General features: G+C 40.0%; 1 protein-coding gene across 4 annotated transcripts in view; it reads left to right on the forward strand.

The window, feature by feature from the left end:
- The window catches only part of rabgap1l (RAB GTPase activating protein 1-like), a 110912-nt gene that overhangs the window by 55714 nt on the left and 29351 nt on the right, over positions 1-25847 (forward strand). For 2 of the 4 annotated variants that reach the window (XM_078258654.1, XM_078258655.1), the window contains exons 5-10: positions 801-914; positions 6695-6769; positions 8601-8726; positions 10514-10657; positions 14567-14608; positions 20411-20539. In XM_078258654.1, coding sequence (XP_078114780.1) covers positions 801-914; positions 6695-6769; positions 8601-8726; positions 10514-10657; positions 14567-14608; positions 20411-20539 — 630 coding nt within the window. Of the gene's footprint in view, positions 1-800; positions 915-6694; positions 6770-8600; positions 8727-10513; positions 10658-14566; positions 14609-18295; positions 19200-20410; positions 20540-24604; positions 24865-25847 lie in introns of those variants that run through there. The other 2 variants (XM_078258656.1, XM_078258657.1) reach the window with 2 other exon arrangements.

Genomic DNA, 25847 nt, shown 5'->3' on the forward strand with positions numbered 1-25847 from the left:
TCACTCAGTGAGACACTCCTAAATTCCCTCCTTTTCTCTCTACTGTCAAGAAACAAGGGGAGGAAAGAAGCAAGAAAGATGAAATTTCTCACTCACACACACTTTCCCATTTTCTCTCTGATACATACAAACACACATCAAGGCCAGTCAGGCTCATGGTTGGTTTATCTGCAGCTTACAGGGAGTTGTTGGAGAATGCTGTGCTGTCTTCTCTTCGGTCGTGTTTGCACTGTGTGTGTGTGTGTGTGTGTTTATATGTGTGAGAAAGGAAAGTGAGGGGGAAAAGCAGACTGTGCATGTGAAAGGAAAGTGAGGGGGGAAAAGCAGAGTGCGTGTGAAAGGAAAGTGAGGGGGGAAAAAAGCAGAGTGTGTGTGTGTGTACACTGCAGTGGCTGCTGTGGATTAGACGGCACAGACTAAGAGACTGAGGCCTGGGGAGTGCTGTTGCAGGAGGGATGGGACAAACATTAATACACACACAAACAAACATGGTGACTTAGCAGTGTGCTGTGAACTGATACAGTTGAATACATTGCCTTCTTCTACTGTATATAAACAATTACAAACAGAGAAAAGATATGTTAGAGCATAATCAGTGTAAATGTGAAAATGGTTGTGGGTGCTGAGTTGAAAAAAATCTTTGCTGTTGTCATCTCATGAATCCTTTTTAGAAGTGCATAAATCAGGATGGGCAGCATTTAACCTTCACGCATGAACAGGATATGAAAACGACATAAATAAATAAATAACCCTTTTTTTTTTGTCACATGTCTAAAGCGTGTGATCCATGTGTGTTGCAGGACTCAGCTCAGGAAGGTGTCATCACCCGGGACATCCACCGCACCTTCCCTGCACACGACTACTTCAAGGACTCAGACGGAGATGGACAGGATTCATTGTACAAGATCTGCAAGGTGAGTCTGAGATATGACATTGAGGTTGTGGACAGGAATCCCAGCAGAGTAACATCCAGATATTTTGAATTTGATAAAAGCAGCATTGGATTATACAGTACTCTGTTATCTCACTTTCTCTACGGTATCTGGGAACAGAAGGCAAATCTTGATACACAGTCTTTCATGCTGTGTTTGAACGTTTTTGAAAACGTTCCTGCGGAGAATCAAGTGCTGTGAGATGAGAAGCTAATTCTGAAATGTGTGCATTTTCTTATGAAGCCTGCCATTAGTTTTTCCTTTTTTTTTTTTTTTGCTCTTTGTGGTCTGGCAAAGCGAAGTAAGAATTTGCTTGGCATTTCAAGTTGGCTCTACAATATATGATTGACAGTACCTGCTTTACTGAGACATCAACATGAACCCTTCCTACACATGACATACCAGACATCCCCACCACTCAGTGGACAGTCATTGATATTTGAGCCTTTTGATACCCAAAAGGGTTTCTGAATATCTCATTTGAGGTAAGAAATAGCTGTTCAGTTACAGAATAGTTCATGCTACTATTGTAGCTCTCCTAGTTTAAATGCTTTAGGTTTGAACAGTTTTAGTAGCATAAGTAAAGTCATCACTTTAACAGCTCTCAATAGTTCACTGACATCTGCTCAGGATTGCAATGTCAGGCTGATCATGATGATTATTTGATAAAATTTAGAAGCCAATAGTAGCTTGTGAGATGGAGCCTGAGTTTGCAGGGTTACTGAAAGACTTTAAACTGTGTCCAAATTCAGCCAGTTTTCCTTTCAAATGCAGCATAGTATGCTGTACTGCTTGTTATTAATTATAGTCAGTAGTGGTGGCAGGCAAATATATGTGAGAAAACGTTAAGGGCAAAACACCAGCATAGTCACACATCAAAATATATTAGATTTAAGGCTATGAGTGAGGGTAGTGTGTCCACTAATTTTTTATAGAAATCCTGAAATCCAGTTTGAAGAGTGATGCTCGTTTGGATAGCATAAGTTGAAATAATTTACATATCAATTACTGTCTTAAAGATACAACAAAATGTGATCAGATGGGTATAAGATGCTTACCTGTGTCATGTAGACCCAATGTTGATGCATCCTTACAAGAGAAACACCACGTTAAAACCCAACAATAGATAATATCAAATGCATGGTATATTGAAAAAACTTAAAGCCAACCATACAAACTCACATAACAGCATCTTTTGTGCAGACCTTTTGTGAATCAGCCACGAGCCTGATACCATAAAAAAACATGCAGTTGAGCCTCTCTTCCACTTAAAAAAATGAGAAAAATAAGCACTCTAAGGAGAGGGTCCCAGTGGACTCACATCCTGAGGTAATTATCTGTGAAGACACACGGTACATTTTATTCAGACAAAAGCCAAGGTCAGTACTACTGTAATGAATTAAAGCCAGTATTAATCTCTGTCACTGTCCTTCTCTTGGGTTGTCTGCAGCTGTGAACTTAACCAAGACAGTTTATTATGCACAGACGTCTTTGCTATGTCCTGCAATATATCCAACAGCTCTATCACAAACAGAAAAAACAAAATGTGAAATCAAAATGTAATCCAATTAAAATGGATACTCCTATTAACAGTTTACCAAGCTTAACAGCGATCTACATTTAAGTGCTACCAAGTTCTCAAAAATTGCATCCCCAGAAAAAAATCCCTGTCAGGGGAGGGGTTTCAGACACACCCCACGTAGATTTTCTGTATTTTAACATGCAGATCATTTGCACCTGCCATCAGCTATGTTAGATGGAAGCGTATTTAGCTGTTGAATAGCAAGAAATGATGATCCTAAAATGTTTATGGAAAGAGAAGGCCTGCACACTACCAGGGATTATTCAGATACCAAAACAGTTTTTTTTTTTTTATCTAATCTAAAAATGACTAATTAAAACAAAGTAGGTAGTAGTGAGATGGAAAGGAATATTTTGGTCATTGGACTTTCTGTAATGTCTAATTAACTAAAACAGTAATTAGACGCTAAAAGCTTGCATTCTGTAATTATGTATTGAACAGAAACCTGTGAGCACGAAGCTATATCAGATGAAAGGACACAAATATGAATATCACAGAAGTGTTTTGATCATTAATTAAAATCAAAGGTAGTTTTAGATGATGAAGAAGCAGAAGTAGAGTATGGCCGGTAAGCGCTGTGGGAGAACCTGTCAGGAAGGGTTAGCATCCAGTCTGGACCCAACTAGGTCAGTGGCGAGCCAGCCTTCATTTGTATGCAAATCCATGTAGATTTGCTGCTGATAAGGTTGGTTGGATCTTGAGGCATGAGTGGTTTACAGGCACAGAGAATCCAGAACAAAGTTTATATTCATCTTCATATGCTACTCGGTAATAAGCCTTGGGTCTTTTATTTTCTAACCTTTATTCTCCAGAGAAGGTCACCTGAGCTCTGTGCTCTTTCTCAGTGATAATTTGCTTCATTCTCTTAATGCTCCACTCAGTCACACTTCCAGCTAACCTGTACAACCTTAGACATATACGGGTGGTCACTCAGAAAGCCTACTGGAGCAGTCAGTGGTTGACTGTCTTACTCAAGACACTGACAGCGGAGCACTATCCTCCCAGCTGGTCTGGGGATTTAAAACCTGTGACTCTCAGATGAATGGATAAAGAGAATATCTGCTATATTTCCATGGAAACAAAACTTGAACAAAGCAGGGGGAAAAAGCAAACATGATAATGCCTCATCAACCAGGCTAATGTTGCGTATCCTTGTGATCAATGAATCTTTCCATAATATTCAGGATACAAGTTCATGTCCTGGGATCAGATTTGTGTGTTCACAATGCCAGCAGGGTTTAAATAAAAATTAGTCCTGCTGAAACCCTTCCTATTCTGAAGCTGACACAAGCAATACCTGAGATCACAGAGCAATAATAACAATGTGCAAAAACACACACAGTTTTTCACTACAATATTTCAACTGAGGTCTTAATGACCTCTTACATTTTTGCCCTGGTTTTCCAGTAATATTGCAATGATAATGTCATCTTAGCTTTCCTTTACCACTGGCACAATATCCCTCTCAGCTAGTTTCCATGTCTTTAAATAGATTCGCGAAACACTTCTCTTTTTTACAGTGCAGATGATCATTAATAGTTCCATTGGCAAAAAGGTCTTCTCCAAAGTTATACACAGAAAAATAGAAAACCTGTGCTTGTTGGTTATGAGGAACTAGGCATATAGATGGTACTAATCCACCCCTCTGAGCCTATTATCTGCTCAGGCTAACAAATTTAGACTTCACCCACCAGGACCTCCCCCATCCATCTGTCAGCATGCACTTCTCCCAGCTGAGTTGGGGACATGTGAATGCCACACTCCATCAAGCATGTCAGCTTGTAGAGTACACTCCAGACAGCTCCACGAGACTTCTCCATTACCTCCGCATCAAACCCAAAATTAGCTAAACAGATCAGCAGCGGAGCTCTGGATGTCCACACTCATTTTTTTGAGCATGGAAAGAGGGAGAGAATCTTTTCACTCGATGTGCGGAGGTTTGACTGCTGTTGTCCGTCAAAAACTGAGCTTTCTGCCAAAATATATCGTTAAGAAAGATAAATCATTTCAACTCTGGGTAAGGGTGGAACTAAACACAATATTTAAAGATGATTTTAAAACCAAACCTTTTGAGCTGCGGTGCTGCTGGTTTTGCCCACCAGCTTATATGTAGAAGTCAGGTCAGGTGGTTTACCTGCCCTTTATGGTACCCCACTTACCTCTGATGCCTTCCAATTAAACAGGAATTGGGATTACAACAATTTACTGTTCAGTGTTAATGTACGATAAGAGTTGAAGCTGTGCGATGTGGTCTTCTCCTCCCCCATTAAAAAGTGTAGGTAAAATGGTTTTATACACTTTTGCCTGTCCCTGGATCCTTGTTTACACTGTGAAAATGCCTATCTGTTTGCTCATTAGCATGATTGGTGGGGTGTGCCCACTATTAACCATTTTGAGACAGCACCTCTCCCGAGCGGTCATCTGAAGGTTAGTGTCCTTTGTCGGTCTTCCCTACTTTAATGACGAAACAGCCAGGTGTCTTATGTTGAACAGGCCACCATTTCTCTTAACACTGCAGTGGTGAGACGTTTTTGTTGTGGCATGACTTAAGTTTCTTTACCCTACTGTTCAAAATCAATCAGGCTTTAACAGTTGCAGTGGATTTAGCCTTCTTACCCCAGGCTAAGCTTGGTTTGTCAATGGCAGCTAGTAAGTGGTGAGTGAATGTTGCATTGCTGCCGTTACAGTGAGTACAGGCATCTGATTTTATATTATCAATATTTTATGATAACAAAGTTTAAAATGACAATGTGAAAGGGGGTCGTCCGTAGAAATAAACTTACAGAGAAAACAGGCAGCTGTGATCAGCAATTTATTTAATGTAATGTTATTGTTATGTTATTAGATACAGGAACTTAGCTCAGCATTTACTGAATAGATGCCTCATAGAGAGCGAAAAAGTGAGAGAAGAGACAGATTGATACTGACAACGAAAAAAACCAAATCATGAGAGACAGTCCCCAGGGAAATTCTTCTGAAAAAAGGCTGGTATTAGAAAGAAACTGTCTCTTAGGAAATGTCCTCTATATGTGCTGATGCTCTAGATCAACAAGGCAGTAAGCACTCATGATCAAATGGTGTAGAGATGACTTGTTCCTGACTCTTAAAAGGAAGCCTGAATTCCTGAGCCTACTAAATTATTAACATACATGTTCACAAGAAACATATTTTGTGATGACTCAAGCACAGATAATCACTGTTCTATATATCTGCTCGTGCTACTATAACCTATATTAGACAACAAGTAACTAGCAGTTAAACTGACTGACTGTTAAACCAAGGGCTAACACTTCTCCCTTCCCTCAACACTGAAGTGCAAGACACTCAATCCCCTAGCTGCTCCAGTGGAGTTGTTCATTGACTGGTATAACTGTATCGCACTGTGTTTGAACTGTGCAGCCCCTCAGTGTGAATGTTTGTAACTGTGTAAGACAAGGAGTGGTAGAAAAGTACAATATTCAGGTTGCCTTGCTGGGTAAATAATAGGTATAAAAAAAGATAACATGCAACTACCAATGGTGGTTATAACATGTATGTAAGATGTAAGAAGGGCAGGAATTATTATGTTTATTGGCATCGCAAAAATTTACAAGTATTTTATACAGTCTATGGTTAGGACACAGTAGCAGCTTTGTTACTTTACTTGTTATGTTGTTGTTGGGCTGAAACTTTAAGGCCATTTAAAAATGGTGTACTTTTGTGGGCTGTCTGTGTGGTAACTTCTGGTGATTATGAAACTTGATCACATTATTTCAAACCAAAAAAGCTTTCAGTTCAGCCTTCAGCCAGATAAAATCAGATTTAATTTACCTGCACTATAACAGGGGAACCCTGGGTACTGTGTCATCTGAAAAATAAGGAAACGTCTCTCATACCCCCAAATTGGCTCATTTACAGTACTTAATTTTGAAGAGGCCCAATTGTACTCAGGTACGGTACAAAGCAATTGTACCTAGTCTTACTTTTAGGCCCAAAGAGGGTAAACTATCTTCAACGTATACAAGTCCATTTTAATGTTAATGTGAAGTGAAAATAGGGAGAAAATTGAAGGGTTTTGAAATTCCAGAATAAATGTATACATTGTAAACAACCTTGATTAATGTCAGTGACTGCTGATGTCTTGATGATAGAATAACCAAACTGAATTTCCCCCCACTCTCTTTTTCTTTCTTTCTCACAGGCCTACTCTGTCTATGATGAGGAAATTGGTTATTGCCAGGGTCAGTCGTTCCTCGCTGCTGTTCTCCTGCTACACGTGAGTTAACTTGTCATCCATCCATCCACTGAGCCTGCCTTCTCATGGTCAAGAAAATGCACTAGATAGATGACTAGATACATACAACACACACACACACACGCACACACACACACACACACACACACACACACACACACACATCAAGCATACAAACCTGGGTTGGAAAAAAACAACACAACAGTTTACAATATCATGTAATTATGTTATTTTGTTTACTTTTTGTACATACACATTCAAAACAACAACATTAGTAAAGACTAAAAGTAAAACTATAGAATTTACCTTTTCTACATTTACAGAAGAAATTGCTTCTGGTGCTTTTCCATTGCCACGTGCTTTCAAAATAAAAGCTCTCTGGAGCTCCTGGAATGTTACCTTGATGCTTCGAACTGTGTTTGAGGACAGCAGTCAAACTAATTATTACAAGAAAGAAGAAAGAAAATGTCAGCAATTGTGCAGCTACACCTACACCTCTCTGCATCTATTGAAACCAAGTATGTTGGTGTAATAAAGCAGAACTGAGACAATATGAGAGAGTAAATGGAGGCTGAGAGGGAGACAGAACGTCTCTGGCTGGCTGCTGGAATGAAAACGCTTCATAGCAGAATGGTGTAGAGAAATAGAGTGAGTGAGAGAGTGCGAAAGAAGGTAAAGCTGAAAGCATAAGACTGAGTCACAGCAGAAAATTAGAAGTAGGAAAGAGGTGGACAAGACACTCATTCACTCTCACAAATTTATTTCTAAGGTGACTGACAGACACATATTTCTTAAAGAACTCCTGCTCTACAGTATACAGTATACTCGTCCCCATACACATTTAAGTAATGTTTAGTGTTTCTTGTCTGTTCAAAATGGGTTGCAACTTGTAAAACGCACCTGAAATGTGTATTTGGGGAAGGTGTTAAAAGACAGATGGAGGAGAGACAGAGGAGCAGACATATGGAGGCGGGAATCCCAAGTGGAGTTGGAAGTTTGGTTAAGGTCCAAATAACAAGGGCAGCAGAGGTTAAAGAGGAGGAAGACGGAGGATGAGTGGAGAGGGGAGGAGGTGGGGTGAGGAGAGATCGTAGAAGAGTTGTGAAGGAGAGCTATGGATGAGTTTGGTAATGACACATCATGGTGTACAGAGGAGAGAACACAGGAGTGGGAAAGATACGAGAGTGCAGGAGAAGGAGGAAAACAGGAGGAAGTTATGGAGGAGGAGGCTTTAAAGGTGAAGAGGAGAAGGGGATAGATAAAGGGGACAGCAGCAGTAAAACAAAGAGAGGTTATAGAGGAGAAGGAGGCAGACAGGTTATAGAGGAAGCAGGGAGGGGTTATAGAGGAGATGTCAGGAATATTAATAGGGGTTCAGGTTTACCTGCAGAAGCCCATTCAGCCCCAAACACATACTGTCACTCTGATTAAATATCACCTCACCGTGTGCGTGCGGGTGTGTGAGGAGGAGGAGGAATAAACCCATATACCCACACAGGCACACACCCACAGTTTACATCTTTCTCTCATGCCTCTTATCTTCATTCATCCAAGCAACATACACTAACACACTAGCACATGTACTGTAAACTCTGTGAATTGTGTCCCTTCATGTCATTCACACCTTCATTTTTCTGTCCTTCAAGCTTTATTTAGAGCCCGTCAAATAAGGCAGAATGATAAAATGTGTTGGTTTCTTGTCTTGAAGAGTAAGTGTCCACCAGTTGTAAAGTAGAGATTCAAACAAAATGTCCTTGTTTCCTTTGTGGCAACAGATGTACATGTTGGACAGTCAGTTGTTCAGAGTTGTAGTTCATGTCTCTGTAGTTTATCATTATCCATGTGGTTTCAGATGCCAGAGGAACAGGCCTTCTGTGTGTTGGTGAAAATCATGTACGAGTATGGCCTCAGAGCTCTTTACAAAAACAACTTTGAGGATCTTCACTGCAAGTTCTACAAGCTGGAGAGGCTGATGCAGGTTAGTGATGCAGTGTTTAATAATATATTAAATGGAATGTATTACAATGCAATAGAAATTAGCATAATGCTGAGAAGACGGCACTGACAGTTGGATGAAATAGAGTTAAGAATTGGGAGGTGCCGCTGGTTCTGGAAGTCCCCCCCGTACTGTATTCCTAATGTATGAAACAATTATCTCAATGTTAATTCAAATAGAAACATGGGACTCTTCTGGATAATGTAATAACCATATATGTTTATGTTATGGCCACCCGGTGTAATTATTTCAACTGCATTTTTGAGAAATCATGTTTCATTTATCATTAGGACATGGCCAACGGCTCAAAATACTACAATGTCCATGAGGGGGGGTACTACAATTACAGTTTAAAATAAAAAATGTTAATCAGTCGTTTTTGTCCACGTCATAAGTTCAAATGCCATTAAATTCACCTCACATATCCAGCTGTCCTTGTTGTACATACTTGTCTCAAGGACAATTCATTTACACTAGATTTGATTTTCCAAGATTTTTACTTTATTGAGAACGAAGGTCCTTTGGGCTGTTTCATTTAATTAATGATTGAATGTCGGGTTTGTGCAATTACTCATACTGGGTGCCACTAAAAAGAAGAGACTAGCAGACAGTGTAAATAGCCTTACAAAATCTATTTGCATTTTCCATAAAAGCAAGAAAGGTTTGATCATATTCAAATACATAAAGCGTGTTACCAGTGATTGCATCATCTGTGGGGGACGACATGTTTGTTGTTGCCTTGTTGACTTTTTTCTGGTCACAAAGTATAATAGAATATAACGAGAGTTACTTCTAAGTCTGTGCGTGTGAGACTTGTGGTCTCCGTAGGCTAAACAACATTTTTTCTGTCTGGTGAGGCTGATGATCCTGGTGCTGGTTAAGTCCCATCCCACTCAGGTATTAAGTCTAAATCCACTCTCTGAGTAGAGATTAATTTGGCCCTGAAATCCATCCTGGCTCTGCTAGCACTCGTCACTCAGAATCAAGTTAAACTCGTTTAGCAACGACCAAATGCGCTCAATGTAAGGATGTTAGCGTTGACTGCTAATTATTAACGTACAGGTCGGATCTCACTCTTCTATCACTCATGTGACACGTTAAATGCTGATTGAATCCTTCATTCATTGTACATGCATGGACGCTAAGACACACGTGAACACTTTCTACTTTAAAGCTACAGCTTTTCTCCTCGTGCTTAATCTTCAAAACAAAAGTATATCAAAAACGATAAACTAGAACAAACAAATGGTAAAGAAATAAAATAATGAGTGGAAAAGATAATGAATGTAGGAACTCTCATCATATGAAGTATGCAGAATAATATAATAACATTGGCAATGATGAGTTCTGGTGCTCATACACTGTACATTTTATGAAACAGATTGCTCAACAAAGGTTGAATTGCTAATTCTTGTTACAGATTTGTAAATGTCACATTTTGTAAATATACTTGCTTTGTATAATATAGTTTATTTTTATATAACTTTAACAATGTACTGTATGTGCAGTGTATGAATAAAGTCTCTGACTGTTTGGCAGCAGTGATGCTAAATTGTTTCTTTTTCAACTTTTTCTTTTGTTCTTGGTTCTCTGGGTCTCTCGTGAAAGAGATTATCATCTCAGTGAGATGGCATGATTTAATAAAGGATGAGTAAAAATGAAATAATGTAAAATTGAAATGACAAACAGAGCCACATCTTTCTATTCTTGTAAGTGCTGTTTCATCTCACAAGTTTCTCCTCCTCCTTCTCTTCTATCTGCTCCCGCAGGAGCAGCTTCCAGACCTGTGGTCCCACTTCCAAGAGCTAAACCTGGAGGCACACATGTACGCCTCCCAGTGGTTCCTCACCCTCTTCACTGCCAAGTTCCCCCTGTGCATGGTTTTCCACATCACTGACCTGCTGCTCTGTGAGGTATAATTTGGCTCACTGCACTACTTTATGGATATGGAGAGTGATTTGTCTACATTGTCCAGGGTCCAATAAGGGGAGGGTCTTCTAGAAACATGAGAGGAGTAGTAAGGAGGTAGACAACAAGGTCACGGATAGAAGATAAGGAGTGACAAAGGTCACTGGGGATGCTAGGAGGGAATATGGCATTGCTCTTTGGTTTGATCTAATATCTTCCCAATGTAATCAATAGGGATGCGCTGATCAGGCTTTTAAGGGCTGATACGATAATTGATTTAATGTCATTAGGACCAATTGACTCGATACCAATCACTGCTTGCTTTTTGATCTAAAACATTTTTACAGAAAGCTCCTCTGAAGAGACCTTCTTTCAAAAGCCACTAGCCACTACAGTGCTACAGAGTAATTTACAATAGAAACAAAATGTTGCATACATTCAGTATAACACCAAACACAAATGCAGAGAGTAAAACAGAGTTTAATTAAAGTACTATGATAGTATATATACAAAAAAGATGATAATACATTTTTTTTTTAATAATACTTTTTTTTTCCTGTCTTTTGCCATGGTCCTGGACATCCCTTGAGTAGGGATGCACGACCCAACTTTTTCTGGCTGGATACGGAGTACTGACCCAATGCCAGTGTTTAATTAAGAAGATTTATGCTTCACTGTGTGGAAGTGACTGGGATCATTCTTTTATGTGTAAGGCAACATCAGGCTTGACTTAAACATTGCTTTCCTAACTTTGTAAAACAAAATGTAACAAATAAATAGATTGATATAATTTACTCAATTTGTTACAGAAAAACTTAGTTCTTATTAAAATAATAAATAGTGCCCCAGCAACTTGGTAAAAAATCTTCAATATTAACAGGATATGCAATACAAGAGTAAACCTTTTAAATGCAGCAACAAATCAGTCAAAACACAGTAATTAAAATTCTAGTATGTAATGTATATAATATATAATCATAGAATTAAATAGCCCTATTGTCACTTATACCCAATTCACCTAATTGAGTCCGTATCGGCCCGATATCAGTATCAGATCGCTGCATCCTTACCCCTGAGGACTTAATAGTTCAACACTCTCGTGGAGGGTTTTTGCTAGATCTGAACCCCAGCAATGTATTTGTTTATTGGACTAGTCACTGACTGCCTGAAACAAACACCATGTATAACGTAGTTTATAAGTGTACCTGGTACCAAAGCCAAAGACTGAGTTTTTGTTTCTTTGGCCATATCATCTCATCTGCGGCCGTATGATTTGGGTCAGGGTGAGGAGAAAAACAGAGCTTTGAGCTGATCACCACCGGCTGATGAGTCAGATCAGGTGGCCGGTAGAGCTGCCAGACAGACCTGCTGAAGCCAAATGTGTAATGAGGTTGCACTGGGAGTGTCTGACTGAGGCCCCTAACTGAAGGTGGAAGCATGCAGCTGCCTCCTTATGGAAAATAAATATTGTATTTGGAGCATAGAAACTCAAAGTAACAAGGGGCCAAGAACAGAGCCTTGAGGAACACCACGTCCAACATGAGCAGATGAAGAAGAGGCATTAACAATAACAACAGCTTCAGTTCTGTCAGAGATCTAAACTTGTCCAGAGCAGTATCACTCAGAACCATTTTTCCAGGTGACTCAGCAAGATAGTATGATACACTGTATCAAATGCTGACCTTAATTGTAAAGCACAATAACTAATCATCCACCACCATTACTTGCAAGAATTACTTTACTTTGTTGTGTGGGCGTGTGTGTGTGTGTGTGTGTGTGTGTGTGTGTGTGTGTGTGTGTGTACTAAATATTTTTTGACATCTTTGACTTGTAAAACGTTTCATAACATAAAACATCAAAAGTCAAATGCCCTACTTGTTTCCTCTCCCCTCCACATCCTTCTCTCTCTCTTCCTTCCTCCCTCCCTCCCTCCCTCTGTCCTCCTATTGGCCCCAGGCAAACAATTAAAAGTTTCCCAGGTTTTTCTTGCCCAATGAGCCGCATGATGAGAATCTGCTTGTTAAACCAGAATTCTCATCTCCTGCATCTCTCTGTCTGCCCTCTTCTTCTTCTTTGCTTTCTTCATCATCTTATCTCACTCCTTTATTCCTTCTTTTGTCTATCATCATCATCTTTCATTTTTTACTCTGTTGTCATTTACCTCTTTTCTTGCCATTTATTTAACAACTGTTTTGCTGTTTTCTTTCTTCTGCTGTCTCTCCTTCCTTGTTCATTGACTCAATCTTATATTTATATCTTTCTATCTTTTTCTCTTTATATTTTTTCTCTCTTTATACAGCAGTCTGACATTGCTCATTCTCTTCTACTTTACACAATTTCTACTACATTTTACTCTCACCCACATGTCTTATTATTAATTTTTTTTTTTTCTCATTCAATGTCTCTGTACCTCATATGTAAAAAAGCTACTGGACTTTTGTTTGGTGAGTTTGTTTGTGCTCTCCCACTGATGGGCTAAGCTTTAATGATTGGTGGGTAGTCCCAGGCTCACACCTTGATGTTGCATTATGTTTTTAGGTCATATGTGACTCGCTTTAGAGTCATCGGTTATTACCACTTTAGTTATCAGTAACCATTTGCATTTAGTACTGTCCAGATTATTTATTATTAACAACTGTTATGGTCCAACTCTAAAACCACAGTGATTAACTAAAACAAAGGAATTCTGTGGAATTAATTTAACAAGTATAAAGTCTAACAAATAGAACTTTTAATATCACATCTGAGCTTCAAAATTATTGAATGATCTCTATCCCTATTTATTTAACTCTGCCTAATTTAATTTACCTTCACTACTCCCTTGGCCTATTGCCCGGTCACCCTCCCAGTCTATGTCATGATGTCTCCATTTTCTGCATGTTTATCTCTCTTTCTCCCCATAAATCTCTGTTGCTCGGACACACCAACTCTGAGATTATCTTTCTTTCTCTCATACACACCTTTGATCCTGCCTCAGCGCTGTAGCACCATCTTGAGGCCTACAAAGATAGGTGTGTGAAGACAGAGCTTCCTCTCTCTTTTTTCTTTCTCTGGTTATTTTTAGAGCTGACCAGATATTTTTAGCTTTGTGTTGCCATGTGAACTGGTTGTCACGGAGACCAAGGAGACGGTTGTTCCCATGCAGAGCTGACATCAGCTTTACATTTTCTTTCTTTCTGTGTCAAATTCAGTGTTGAATGTGTCGAATCATTGTCGACAATAGAGGAAGAAAAAAAAAACGTGTTTTCACAGCATTATTCTACATATATCAGTGAATAGAAACACAACTTCTTACCACAACTATTTGCTCTACACAATAATCTGTGATTTATTTAGAAACATGCATGTAATGACTAAAACAAAGTATAGCTTTGTCTGTTTTTTTTTTTATTTTAAAGTTTTCCCTTTTCATCACTTGAACTGTACCTCTCTCTGCTCTGTTTTGATTACCTTTATTCTTAAATTGAATTATAGTGCCGATGAACTCATTCTGTGCAGCACTTTTCAAAAATGATTTAAATTATTGGCAATAAAGCAATAAACAATCGAAGCAAATAACATATGCTGACATGAGTATATAAATGTTAGTAAGTTAATGGTAATAGGCTGTTATAATTAAAAAAGTGAATAGTTTGGTCAGAGATCTACTTGTCTGGAAAAATGTAATCTTTGAAGTTGTGTTTTCTAAGAACTTTACTCTGTCATCTATTTCCTCTTTTCTTGCTCTTTCCTTAATATTTTAACAACTTTTCTGCTGAATGTTTTACTTGTTTTAAATGCCAGTTATTACTACACTGCACTACACTGATACACACTGCACTACACTGATATACTGAAACCTGCTGACACACATGAACATGATAGTTTTTCCCCTACTTGTTTCTGTATTTACATCTAATTCTCCTCTCTTCCAGGGTCTGAACATCATCTTCAATGTAGCCCTGGCCTTGCTCAAGGTTAGTAATCCCTTTCATTTATTCATTCATTAAACTGTAACCATCTGTTGAACATCACTTTACTATCGAACCAGTTTTCATGTCAAAAATCTCATTTCTTTTTAACCCACCCAAATCGGATTTAGTGTTTGATTTACTTTGCTTCAATAAAAAGAAAAACTATATATTGTTAGATGATGATATATTAATTTTGTTTCGTGCACCAAATATAAACCCATGTGAATAAAAAAAAAAAAGCAGATCTTGACTTTTTTTTAAAGAAAAAAGATTAAGATTTTTTACATTAATTGCACAAAAAAAGAAACCACAAAGAAGGTGGTTACGCACACAGAGCAGTTTTTTAGAGTTATTAGAGTCATTAGTGAGACTCAGTCTCTCAAAGTGCAAAGCAAAGTATTTGCGAAGCATCACGGTGCAGAAAAGGCAGTGTGTGTGAGAAGGTGCATTAAGTCCTCGGTCTGACGTGATAGGAAGAGGTCAGAGAGTTTGTTTGTTGGTATTTCTTGCCCCCTAGTGCTTGAATCAGAAACTGTATTTGGAAGTGAGGATGCAGATTTGTCCTAAAAGACAAATTAGACAAATGCGTAAAGTCTTTCATGTTAAACGTCATGTTGAATGTGATGCAGTCACTGTGTCACAACAGCAAGTGATACCTTACGATGTATAATTTTACTATAATTTTGGAGCATACAGTATGTTTTGAGCAGTATATGAACTGGGTTCATTTTTTTCATTTTTATTTGCACCCCCACCGTCCTCAGCTGAAGTTACTAACTTATTAGTACAGTATGCACAGTTATGTGTGCATACTGGGTTTCCATACAGTTTCCCTCGGAGGTTGATAAAATAGTGTGTAATTTAGAATCAGAAAATAAAAAAACTTGGGGTGTGATTTAATGAAAACATATAGGCACACACACTAAACAATCAATAGGCGGACATAGAATAAAAACACACAAGATAAAACAGAGCAAATATAACCATTTTATTTAAAATCAATCATGAATTTATTAATATTATTCAAAATAAACTAGGAACTAAATAAACTAGTCTAGTTTAAACAATATATATAACCATATTAAACTTGCATGATGTTGCCTTTAGAGCAGAATGATTTAGAATTGACTTGTTGTTTTGTTATCAGATCTGTTTGTGGCGGTATGGATCGATGAGTTTTGGCAATGAGTGTCATATTGCATGTCGGTGTCTGGTTGGTCAATGTGGACATTAATTTGATGGGACAGTCCTTGTGGAAGTTCTGAAACTTCAAGAACACCCTGTGATGAAGAACAGGCTTGTCTCGTCATGTAATCTGTCTTGGTACTTAAACAAAAGAAGCAAATCATTTAGTATCATTTTAAATTTGATATGTCTGTTCATTAATTTGCAGTGAGTGTTTCTTTTTTGTGACAAGACATCTGTACATTTTTAGGACAAAAAACGTAATGTGCTACAGTAGCTGATAGTTTCTCAGGTTTTAAAAACTGAAGTGTAATTCTCAGCTCCCATTAACATGATACACAGATGGAAAATGTTTTAACTATAGTAGTAACCATACTCATAAGTGGTTTATAACAGTGTATACTGCTCACATTTCTGCTTCCCTTTTTCTGCTATCTGCCAAACACATAATTTTGTTTTGCTTTTATCAATTAATTATTAAAAGGAACATGGAGGGTGCCCATATACATTATCTGCCATTATTAGGACAGGAAAAGGGTATGTTCGAAAGCTTTTAACCCAGGCTTAGATGTGTTTCTCTTGGTTCCCTGATCAACTCATAAGCCACAATATGTCCAGTCCATTAATAATTTATTAGACTTTTTTATTTTATATTTGTCAAGTAATCAAGTTTTTTGCACAGTGCTTAGTTACAGATGCTGATAAAAACAATAGGAGGCTAGAAAACCAGGAAACAGAAAAATTGCCAGATTAAAAGATTATTAAGGATGAACCAATCAAGTTTGTTTTGCCCCTGAAAGCAGTCCTTTATTATTGAATATCTGCCAATTCTGAATTCTGATCCACTACATTCAAACTGGTAAAGCCAATCCATTTTTTGCACTAGCTCATTGTAGTAATAATAATGATAAATATACTAAGTGTTATTGTGTTTACACAGTAATGCAGTTACACTCAAGCCTTCCTCTCTAAATGAATCATAAATGGTTGGTTTTAAAAAGCCCTCCCGCTCAAAATATTAGCAATAATGTATTCTCTGTGTCAGACAGAGAAAGATGTGGTGCATGCGATTGTCGGCAATGGAGAACAAATGAGGATGTGAGGAGAGTGGAAGGGGCTTCCACTGCCTGCCTCTCATTGGCCAGGCATGACGGCATTCTCCCCCGAGGCTTCCTCCTCCCTCCTCCCTCCTCCCTCCTTCCTCCATCCTGCTCTCCTCTCCGCTCTCATCACCCCTCCCTCCATCTGTGTTCGCCTCCCTCCCTTTCCTGCTTAGCAGTCGCCATCCACATCACAACAGGAGCATAAGCTATAGCGTTAGCAATCTGGATTCAGGGGATAAAAGCTTTGTGTTCTTGTTTTTTTTTTGTTTTTGTTTTTTTACATGTTTTCCCTCTTCGTCTTTACCTCCAATTGATGCCTGCTGGAGCTTCTTCTCTCACACAGTTCTTCGTTCTCTGTCTTCTTTACCTCCTATTCCTCTACCTCTACCTCCGCCTTCTCCTCTTCTGTGTTGGCTGTTTATGCATTTCTACCTCTGTCCACCACACAGACCTCTGCAATGGAGCCGCCCCTGTTAGCTGCTAGCTATTAGCTGTTAGCATAACAAAGAGAAAGTGAGGGTTTAGAGAAAGCGAGGAAGGCAGAGAGAGTGAATAAGAGAGGTGGTGGACAGGAAACACTGAAGGGTTTCTTTGCCTCACCCCAGCTGATGGCCAGGACCATCACTGCTGATAGCACAACAACTTGCATTCTCATGCAAACACTGATCCATTTAGCCTTTGTTGTTGAGAGGCAGAAGTGACTTTCCATCTGAAGGAGCTGGCTTCCCATCTGAAGGATCTACTGACACATACAGACCGGATGCCTGGCTGCTGCTGCTGATGGAAATCTGCCAGAGGGATAGACATTGGAGTCCATGCTGGAGCTGTTGACTGGACTGTGCTTTTACTGCTCTAGGTGGTTTGGATCTGGACTTCAGATCAGAGGGTTATATCAGTGAAGAGGAAGAGCAAAGACACAGCGAGACATTCGTCGTACACTCTGTTTTTCTGCCTTTTTCCAAACTCATCTTGTTTTTCATGCATCATTGGCTTAAATCGGACTCAACGAGTTCGATGAGCAACTACTCAGCCATAAACAAACACAAGTGCATCATCATCTCCTGAAGGCAGAAAACTGCAAACAGACCACATCTCGCCTGCTTCTACCATGTCGTCAGGACCACATGCTCTGGCTTAGACCGAGGCTGTTAAGATAAAAGGACTCATACTGTTATTTTAGGCCATTCTATATTTCAAAGAAAGCTACAATCCTGTCAGCTTCATACCTTGTGCGGCTTCTTGTTTGGAAACGGGGACAAAACCCATTAGGTGCTTTGATGTGTCGTCTCACACGCACCTAGCCTTGAGCGTTAGGCTACTCAGGCAGATTGAGGGAGATTTTCTTTATGTCTTTGAAGCCTTACAACGAAGGAGGAAAAAAAAAAAAAAAAGGTGGCGTACCTATCCATCGCTGCTGTTTGCCGGAGCAGCAGCACACGTGTTGATCAGCTTTGTTGCTAGGGAGCGGCGTACTGATTGGAATTAGTTGGGGGAGTTTGGCACAGGAAGATGAGAGTGGGTAGTGTGACTGGATTTCAAAGTCAGTCTGGCAGGTAGCTGGAAGACTCAGCATTATGCCAAAAGCAGCATCAATACATAATTTCCTGACTGTTATTTTGTCGCGCCTTGTGGCTGTTACTGGGCTCTGACAGTGGTACAAGCTGAGTGACCTCCACTGACGTCTTGTCCACTTGTCTAAATTCTGTGCTGCCTAGATGAACTGGATTAATGTTAACGTTGCATGCCTTGGATGCCTGGGCTGTCTCTGCTGAGTTGCTGTGTGTCCCTATGAGTGTCTCATCGCTTCTTTCCTAGCTGGCGTCCTGAACATCAGTCTGTCGTGGCTCTGCCTCATGTGGTATTATCAGCTTCTCTTCCCAGAAGGTCAGTCACCTCGTTCACCAGGACTCAAGACCTCACCTCAGTGACCTCAAGACGAATCTCGACTCAAGTTGAACACTCCCTGCTACCAGTCCACACGTACTCCAACTCCAAGAAACCTACTGGGACGTCCGGACGACACGCTGGAGTCATCTGCCACCCTGGCCCCGGAGCGGGACCGCCCCTCTCCCTCACCCTGCCCCACCCTGCCACCATTTCCTACACTCTCCCCTCCGCCCTCTCCTCCTCCTATGCCTGCCTTGACCCCGCATCTGCCCCTTCCAGCAGTGCGCAGGGCAATGGTGGACGGAGAAGGAAAGGCGGAGGAGATTGCCCACAGCAGTCAGGCCTCAGCAGACTCATACTGCAAGGTGATGGATCTCCTTGGGATGGGACACCGGCTCTTCGTCCCTAAGCTGCTAGCGGTGAGAGAAGGGGGACCGGGAAACTGATGCTGGATGAAAGAAACTGAGCATGCAGGGATGGTTGTTAGTTTGACTTGTGTTGATAAATGAAAAGAGCTACTGATGAAGACAGAAGATGGGAAAAAGCAGGAAAGCATGTCTCAAAAAAGCATCTTCTGTTTCTGTACTTCTGCCAAACAAATAGTTATTGCATCTGTTGTGGTGAAGGTTAGACCTCTAACCCTTGGCATCTTTTGAAATTGAAGCTGTGGACCTTTTACAGTATATATGTCACATTGGATAGATGTGCCAACCAATTACCTCAAATGTTATTTACAAAAGGCTAGCCTATTAGCTTTCTGCTATAAACCCTGAATCTTACATGAATAGATTTATATGAAAAACTCATACAAGGAACTCTTGGAATGCTAATATCAACTATGCATGCTGCTTAGAAGTTATATTTCATAATAGCTGATCCCATGCTCTCATTTACCATTGGAAATTAAACAACCAGAAGACAATCTATTCTGGATCACATTTAAAAACATAAATGTAGACTTGGTCTTGAGTAACAGTACATGTAGTAATATTTGGATAGATTATTGTGACAATGCATCCTTACACCACAAGATGGTGTTATTGATTGTTATTGCCTCTGATTCACACTCGGAGTTACCCAGTACAAGTTCAGTGACTGAGCAGCTCTACTTCACCAGTTGGGGCTTTTGCATTCGACATCTTGACACTTGTTTTCAATGGAGGGAGTGCTTCCAAACAACTTTCCCGTTGCTATAACTTGTATGCTCACACCATATTGCATGACAGGATCGTATTTGGCAGTGGTTTAAGGTGGACTACAATGTTTTTGTTTTGCATTTTAGGCGTTAAACTTGTGCTCTCTGTAATTTATAAACAAGGTAAAAATTAGAATAACCTCAAACTGCTTCAAGCAACACATAAAATAAAGCAAACACTTTCAAGGGTAAAGCACTTTAAAGGATCATGTTAGAGAGAACTTGAAAAAAAGTTGAAAGCTGAATGGCAGAAGGGAAATTGCTCCCAAGATGAGAACCTTATAAGTCTGTCCTGTCTACTGTGAATATAGAAAGCTAATGGCAGCCAGCAATTGGGGATAATCAACTGTTTGCTTTACATGTTTGACTCTTAATGACCGCTCTGTGTCTATCTGTCTCCACCACCACCTCCCACCTCCTCATGTCTCGCTCCAGACGTCTAAAGAGGACCTCTTGCAGGCGGACTTCGAAGGCGCTCTCAAGTTCTTCAGAGTCCAGCTCCCTAAACGCTACAGAGCTGCGGAGAACGCCCGCAGGCTTATGGAGCAGGCCTGCAACATCAAGGTAAGGACCCTTTAGTGACAATGAGTGACATCCCTGATTTGTCCACACAACACTGGATCTCAGGTGTATTGGTGTATTGTGCTAACTTCTGAGCTGTTGATCTCTTTTTGTCTATGTATTTGGTGCCCAGAGTTAAGATTACTTGTGTTTTATTTACAATGCATTTTGAAGAGATCAGCTGTCAGTCAAAAGGAGTACAGTAGGTGGGACTGTATGTGATCTTCTTCTTTGGATTTTCTGGGACAGAAAGTCTTACTTTTCTTTACCTTAAGTAATTTGCGTGTGACATCTTTGAATAATAATATATTAATAATGTATTTGTCTCTTCAGCCATGGGGATGGTCACAGCTTTCTTATTTAGTTTATTCCAAAACAAGCCTGTAATGTAAAATGCATCACTTTCTATGCAGCAGGAAAGGAGCTACCACACAGCAAATGTTTCGAACGGGAAAAGCTTTTATGAAGTGGATGTACTGTGGGTTGGAGCTCTGCTGTGTTGGAGAAGTTTGACAGAAAGAGGAGGAATATGTCTCAGATAATTAGTGCATTCTTTAAAGTGGCTAAAAACTATAATTTACAATAATATATCAAAGATAAATGTGAAAACAATGTTAGAGCTTTATAGCGTTTTTAGTTTTAGCTAAATGTTTAGCTGTCCAGTCCATAAATGTACTATTGTAGTTCACTCTCAACGCTCTCGTAGCATCATTTTCGGCCACAGCAGGCAACTGTTTTCAGCAGAAAAGCGCTACACTACCTTGTCAGTAGTTTCGCAGGTTTTACGTATAGTTTAGTTGTGTTTACCCTTTGCAATATGCCATGTTATTCATTCTTGCTGATTCTTTGCTCTGTTTTTATCTGTTTTTGGTCTTTCTTGTATGTTGTCGTTGATAGGTCTTAACTGCAATCTGACAATAGCCCATAAAAGATGGCTTTCATGGATAAAAAACCCTTACCCTAGTCATAGTTTTCTTTAAAGCTTACCAGCTAAATTTACACACACACACACACACACACACACACACACACACACACACACACACACACACACACTCTTTCATCCTCCTATTGACCTTAATAAGGCTGCTGGCATTTGTGGAATTTGCTGAGGTCAACAGAGACCAAAAGCAGTACACCGTGTATATGATAATGTGCGTGTGTGCATGTGTGTCAGCAGAGTTTGTTGTGATAGAGGAAGGAAAGAGTCAACTGAGAAAGATGGAAGAGATAATCATCCTCCCTCCTCTCTTTCTCTCCCCTGCTCGCTCTTTGTCTCTCCATGTCTCCTGTATCTACTTACAGTTAATATTTAACATTTTGGGCATTTTTCCGGCTTTCTTATCTAAAAAAAACTTTCAGTGACTAAGCAGGTTGTGATGTGGTGTTGTGCTCAAGGACATTTTGGCAGGACGATGCGATCCCCCAATGTTTGGTGTATTTCTGTGTATTTCTACACACAGGATATCCTGCACTGTGACTCACAGTTTATCTGTAGTGGTTTGGTAGCATTTTGGTACTCTTGCACAATTCTGCTGCAATGCAACCTGTAATATCAGGACTTTACAGGCATAAACACACAAATTGATAAGCCCCAACCGCAACCATTCTTCTAAAGATATTCCCTTTTTCTGTGTGTTGATTATTGTGATGGAGTTTTTTACCCATTAGTCCAAAATCTCCAATAATTGTTTACCTGGATTTTAATCTGGTGACTGTGAAGGTCATAGTTTGATTCAGTGACCTTCCTGCTCTGTATGCATTATGTTTCGCTACTCATTCAAACAGTTTTTTTCCTTTGTATTTGTCACACAAACACACACACACACCCCCACTGGAAGCAACTGACTAAATGAAGCGTCATCAAAACACAAATACTGATTGAAGAGAGACTGTGCTCAGGCAGCTAGTGAGCTGCTCAGGACAGACAGGTACAGTACACTTTCTGTCTCTCTCGGCTCATCTCTCCATAATCCCTCGCTGATCTTTTACTCCACTGCTTTTCCTCAATTTCCTCTTGTATTGCCGTATTTATTTATTTTTGTCATCTCTTTCATCTGTCAGACGAGCCTTATCACGAGTTTACTCTTCTGAATTTTGTCTTTACCAGGTTCATATTTTCTCGCCACTTGTGCTTTCACACACAAAAGCACATATACATAAATTGTGTTGATTTCATTCAATCTCATTGGGTCTTGAACCTTTATCATTTCTTGTTCTGTGTGTGTGTGTGTGAGTGTGTGTGTGTGTGTGTGTGTGTGTGTGTCTGAGGTCTTTATCTTCTTTCTACTGTCATGTTTGTAAACAAGTCACTCTTTTAACTTTTAAAATAGAATTTTCCCTGTGGATACAAGTACATGCAGCAAGTCAGTCAGATGGAGAGCTATTTAAACAAGACTGTAGAGTGATGAGAAGGACTAACAGAAGAAAGAATCTTTCTTTTCACTACTTTTCCCCAATTTTGCCACCGTCCATCCAACCAACCAACCCTAACTAGTACAGCAACAGATCACAGTATGACACATCAGCTTGTGACACGCCACAGTAGATACAATACTAACCTTGGAAGAGTGTTGGAGTATCTGCCATGTTCAAACACCATCAGAGAAAAAAGGGAAAACCTGCCTGTCCAAGCCACTTTGCTCTCACCCCCCTTTTTACATATTTTTCTCTCTCGACGTCTAAATCGGATCAGCTAAACTCTTTTAAGCTGCTTAAAACATCGAAAGAATTCACTGGCACCTTAGCTTGATTAACACAACAGGCAGTAGGGTGGCTTAGCCTTTCTCGGGATTATGGGAAGAATTTAAATTTCTCAGCCTTTTTAAACATCCGCCGGACCGCAGCTGGAGTGATGAAAGTTTTCAGTCCTTTAAGAAAAAAGGAGAGCGATGTCGTATATTCATTTGCCGCTCAGGGTTTGACTGATTAATCCGTTTTTTACCAAATCCTTCCTACAGAGAAGCTGAACTTTAACAGACTGAGAAGAAGGAAGATAGAAGGATGTGTGTTGAGAGACAGCATCATTTACAGAGAAGATGAAATGATATAGAGTCCAGGACAAAGATCTACATGAAGGCTGAAGACTTCCACACAGACCACAGACCATTTTGTGATACAGGCCCCAACTGTTAACATTGGATGAACCTGCTGGCCTAGCTAGCTTTGTTCATGTTAACTAAGCTGACTTTTATTAAGCTACAACTCAGAGGGCCAGATTTACAGAGAAAAGTAAATATAGCATATTGAACACTTTAAATAGCTCCCCTTTGTTTTGAGCAATTGAAATAATCATTATTTATGTGCTATTAATACATCCTTTAAGTCACACGAGCATACATCGACAAATGGGCCTGATGGTGCAGCCAGGTATGATTGGGATAGAGCGAAAACACAGTGGCATAAAAAGACTTACAGTAAGAGAGATTAGATACAGAGAGATGAGCCCTTGGTTGTTGATGTGTCTCCGCTAACAGAGGAATCTCTTGCCATCACCACAAAGAGGTTGTCAGGTAGTTTTTAGCCGTGTGGTTCTATGGGAGGACGCTACAGTATTCAGGCATCGTCCAGGACAGCCTTGAAGTCGCTTTTACTTCACTTCCTGGGTTTTACTGTTGGAACGATGTGCAACTATAAACGACAAGTCACTGTGGTTTATCTGACAACTTCCTTCCTATCTCTCTTCAGACACACACACACACACACACACACACACACACACACACACACACACAGTTTATCTGTGTAAACAAGCCTTTATCTCTATTTTCACCCGCAACACGAAACAAAAACAAAAAAAAACTCCTGAGTGCACCCTAAAGAGAGAGTCTAAAAGAGGAAGGGAGAGATACAAATGAGAGACGTTTAAAGAGAGAGGGGGCAGTACTCAGTTAGTGGAAAGGGAAAAAAAGCAAACTCATCCTCCTTTGTTGCACACTCCTAGAGTTACAGAGAGGGAGAGGGAGAAACAAACAGGTGTGTTGTACTACCCTCTCACTCTCCCCGCCCCTCCTCCTGTCAGTGGGCGGGGCTCGGCTCCTGAGCGACTCTTGAAAGCAGCCAGTCGCCTCCTCCACTCTCTGAGAGAAATCTAAACCTGTCAGCTGCACTCCTCTCCTTTTCCTTTCGCCACTTTTTCTCCTCTCTCTTCTTCTTGTTCTTCATCTTCTTACTCCTCCTTGCTGTTGGAAGCAAGAGGAGTCAAGATGATGAAGGAGGTGTCCATCATGGTAGCATACGACGCTCATGTAGTCGACAGACCGGGTGAGGAGGACACCCTGGCTCGCTTGGTCGCCCACTCCAGACCTCTCAGAGCTCCCAGACCGGTGGTAGGTCTGTTCATTTCTTTTGTCTTTCTGTCTCTCTTCATTTCTTTCTTTTGTTTCTTCTTCCATCCCTCTCTGGGTGTATATCTTTTTAACTCTGATGGGAGACATTCCCAACTATTCCTTCTGACCCTTATCTCTTGCAGTTTTTAGATAAGAGAAATGCTGTAGATAGTGGAATTCACCCGCTTCTTTCTTTTTGATTGATGGTTGTTTTTGTAATGCTATTTTTGTAATGTTTAATGTCTTTATCATTTTTTTTTTTTCTTTTTTTTTCTTTTTGGCATTGCTTATACATTTGTTTATAAACGGAGGTAGCTAAGAAACTTTCTTTCCATGAGGTGGATGTTGTAGACTTATGTATGTTTGTGTGGCAGTGTGTTGTGTTCCTACTGAAAGTGTGTCTGATGTTTGAAGTTACAGAGATTTGTCAGCCAGTCCAGACGCAGAGCTCCTTGTGTGTCAGTTTGTTTCAATTACCGAAATAAATTTGACATGAAGTGTGTGTGTGTGTGTGTGTGTGTGTGTGTGTGTGTGTGTGTGTGTTTTTCCGTTTTTGTTTGTTTGTGTTTCCCTCACGTGGGTAATAGACTTCCATGGCTGAGTTTTTTTCTGAAATGTCCAGTTGGTTTGTCTTTATTTCAATATTCAAACTCTTGTAAGGCCACTTTACTTAAGAGCAGATCACCCTTCTCCACACGCACACCATCTCTTTCTGGTGGTATAATACCCAGTATAACATTACAGTGCGCGATCTCGGTTTGGAGGTTTGGGACCAATTCCATTTTCTGCTGCAGGGATTCAGGTCAAGAATCTAAAAGTGGGCCTGCTACCAATTCCTGTGGCACCAGGCGTCTTTAATCGCATTACCTGAATCAGTCCCTCTGGCCTCTAATATTTACACTGAAAGTTCTGTGAAGCGAGTATAAGGATGCATTTGCTGGTGCGAGCCCGGAAACTGCAAGTTTATGTCTATCAGCAGCAAC

This window comes from Sander vitreus, chromosome 9 (assembly GCF_031162955.1).
Source record: "Sander vitreus isolate 19-12246 chromosome 9, sanVit1, whole genome shotgun sequence".
Classification (NCBI taxonomy): Eukaryota; Metazoa; Chordata; class Actinopteri; order Perciformes; family Percidae; genus Sander; species Sander vitreus.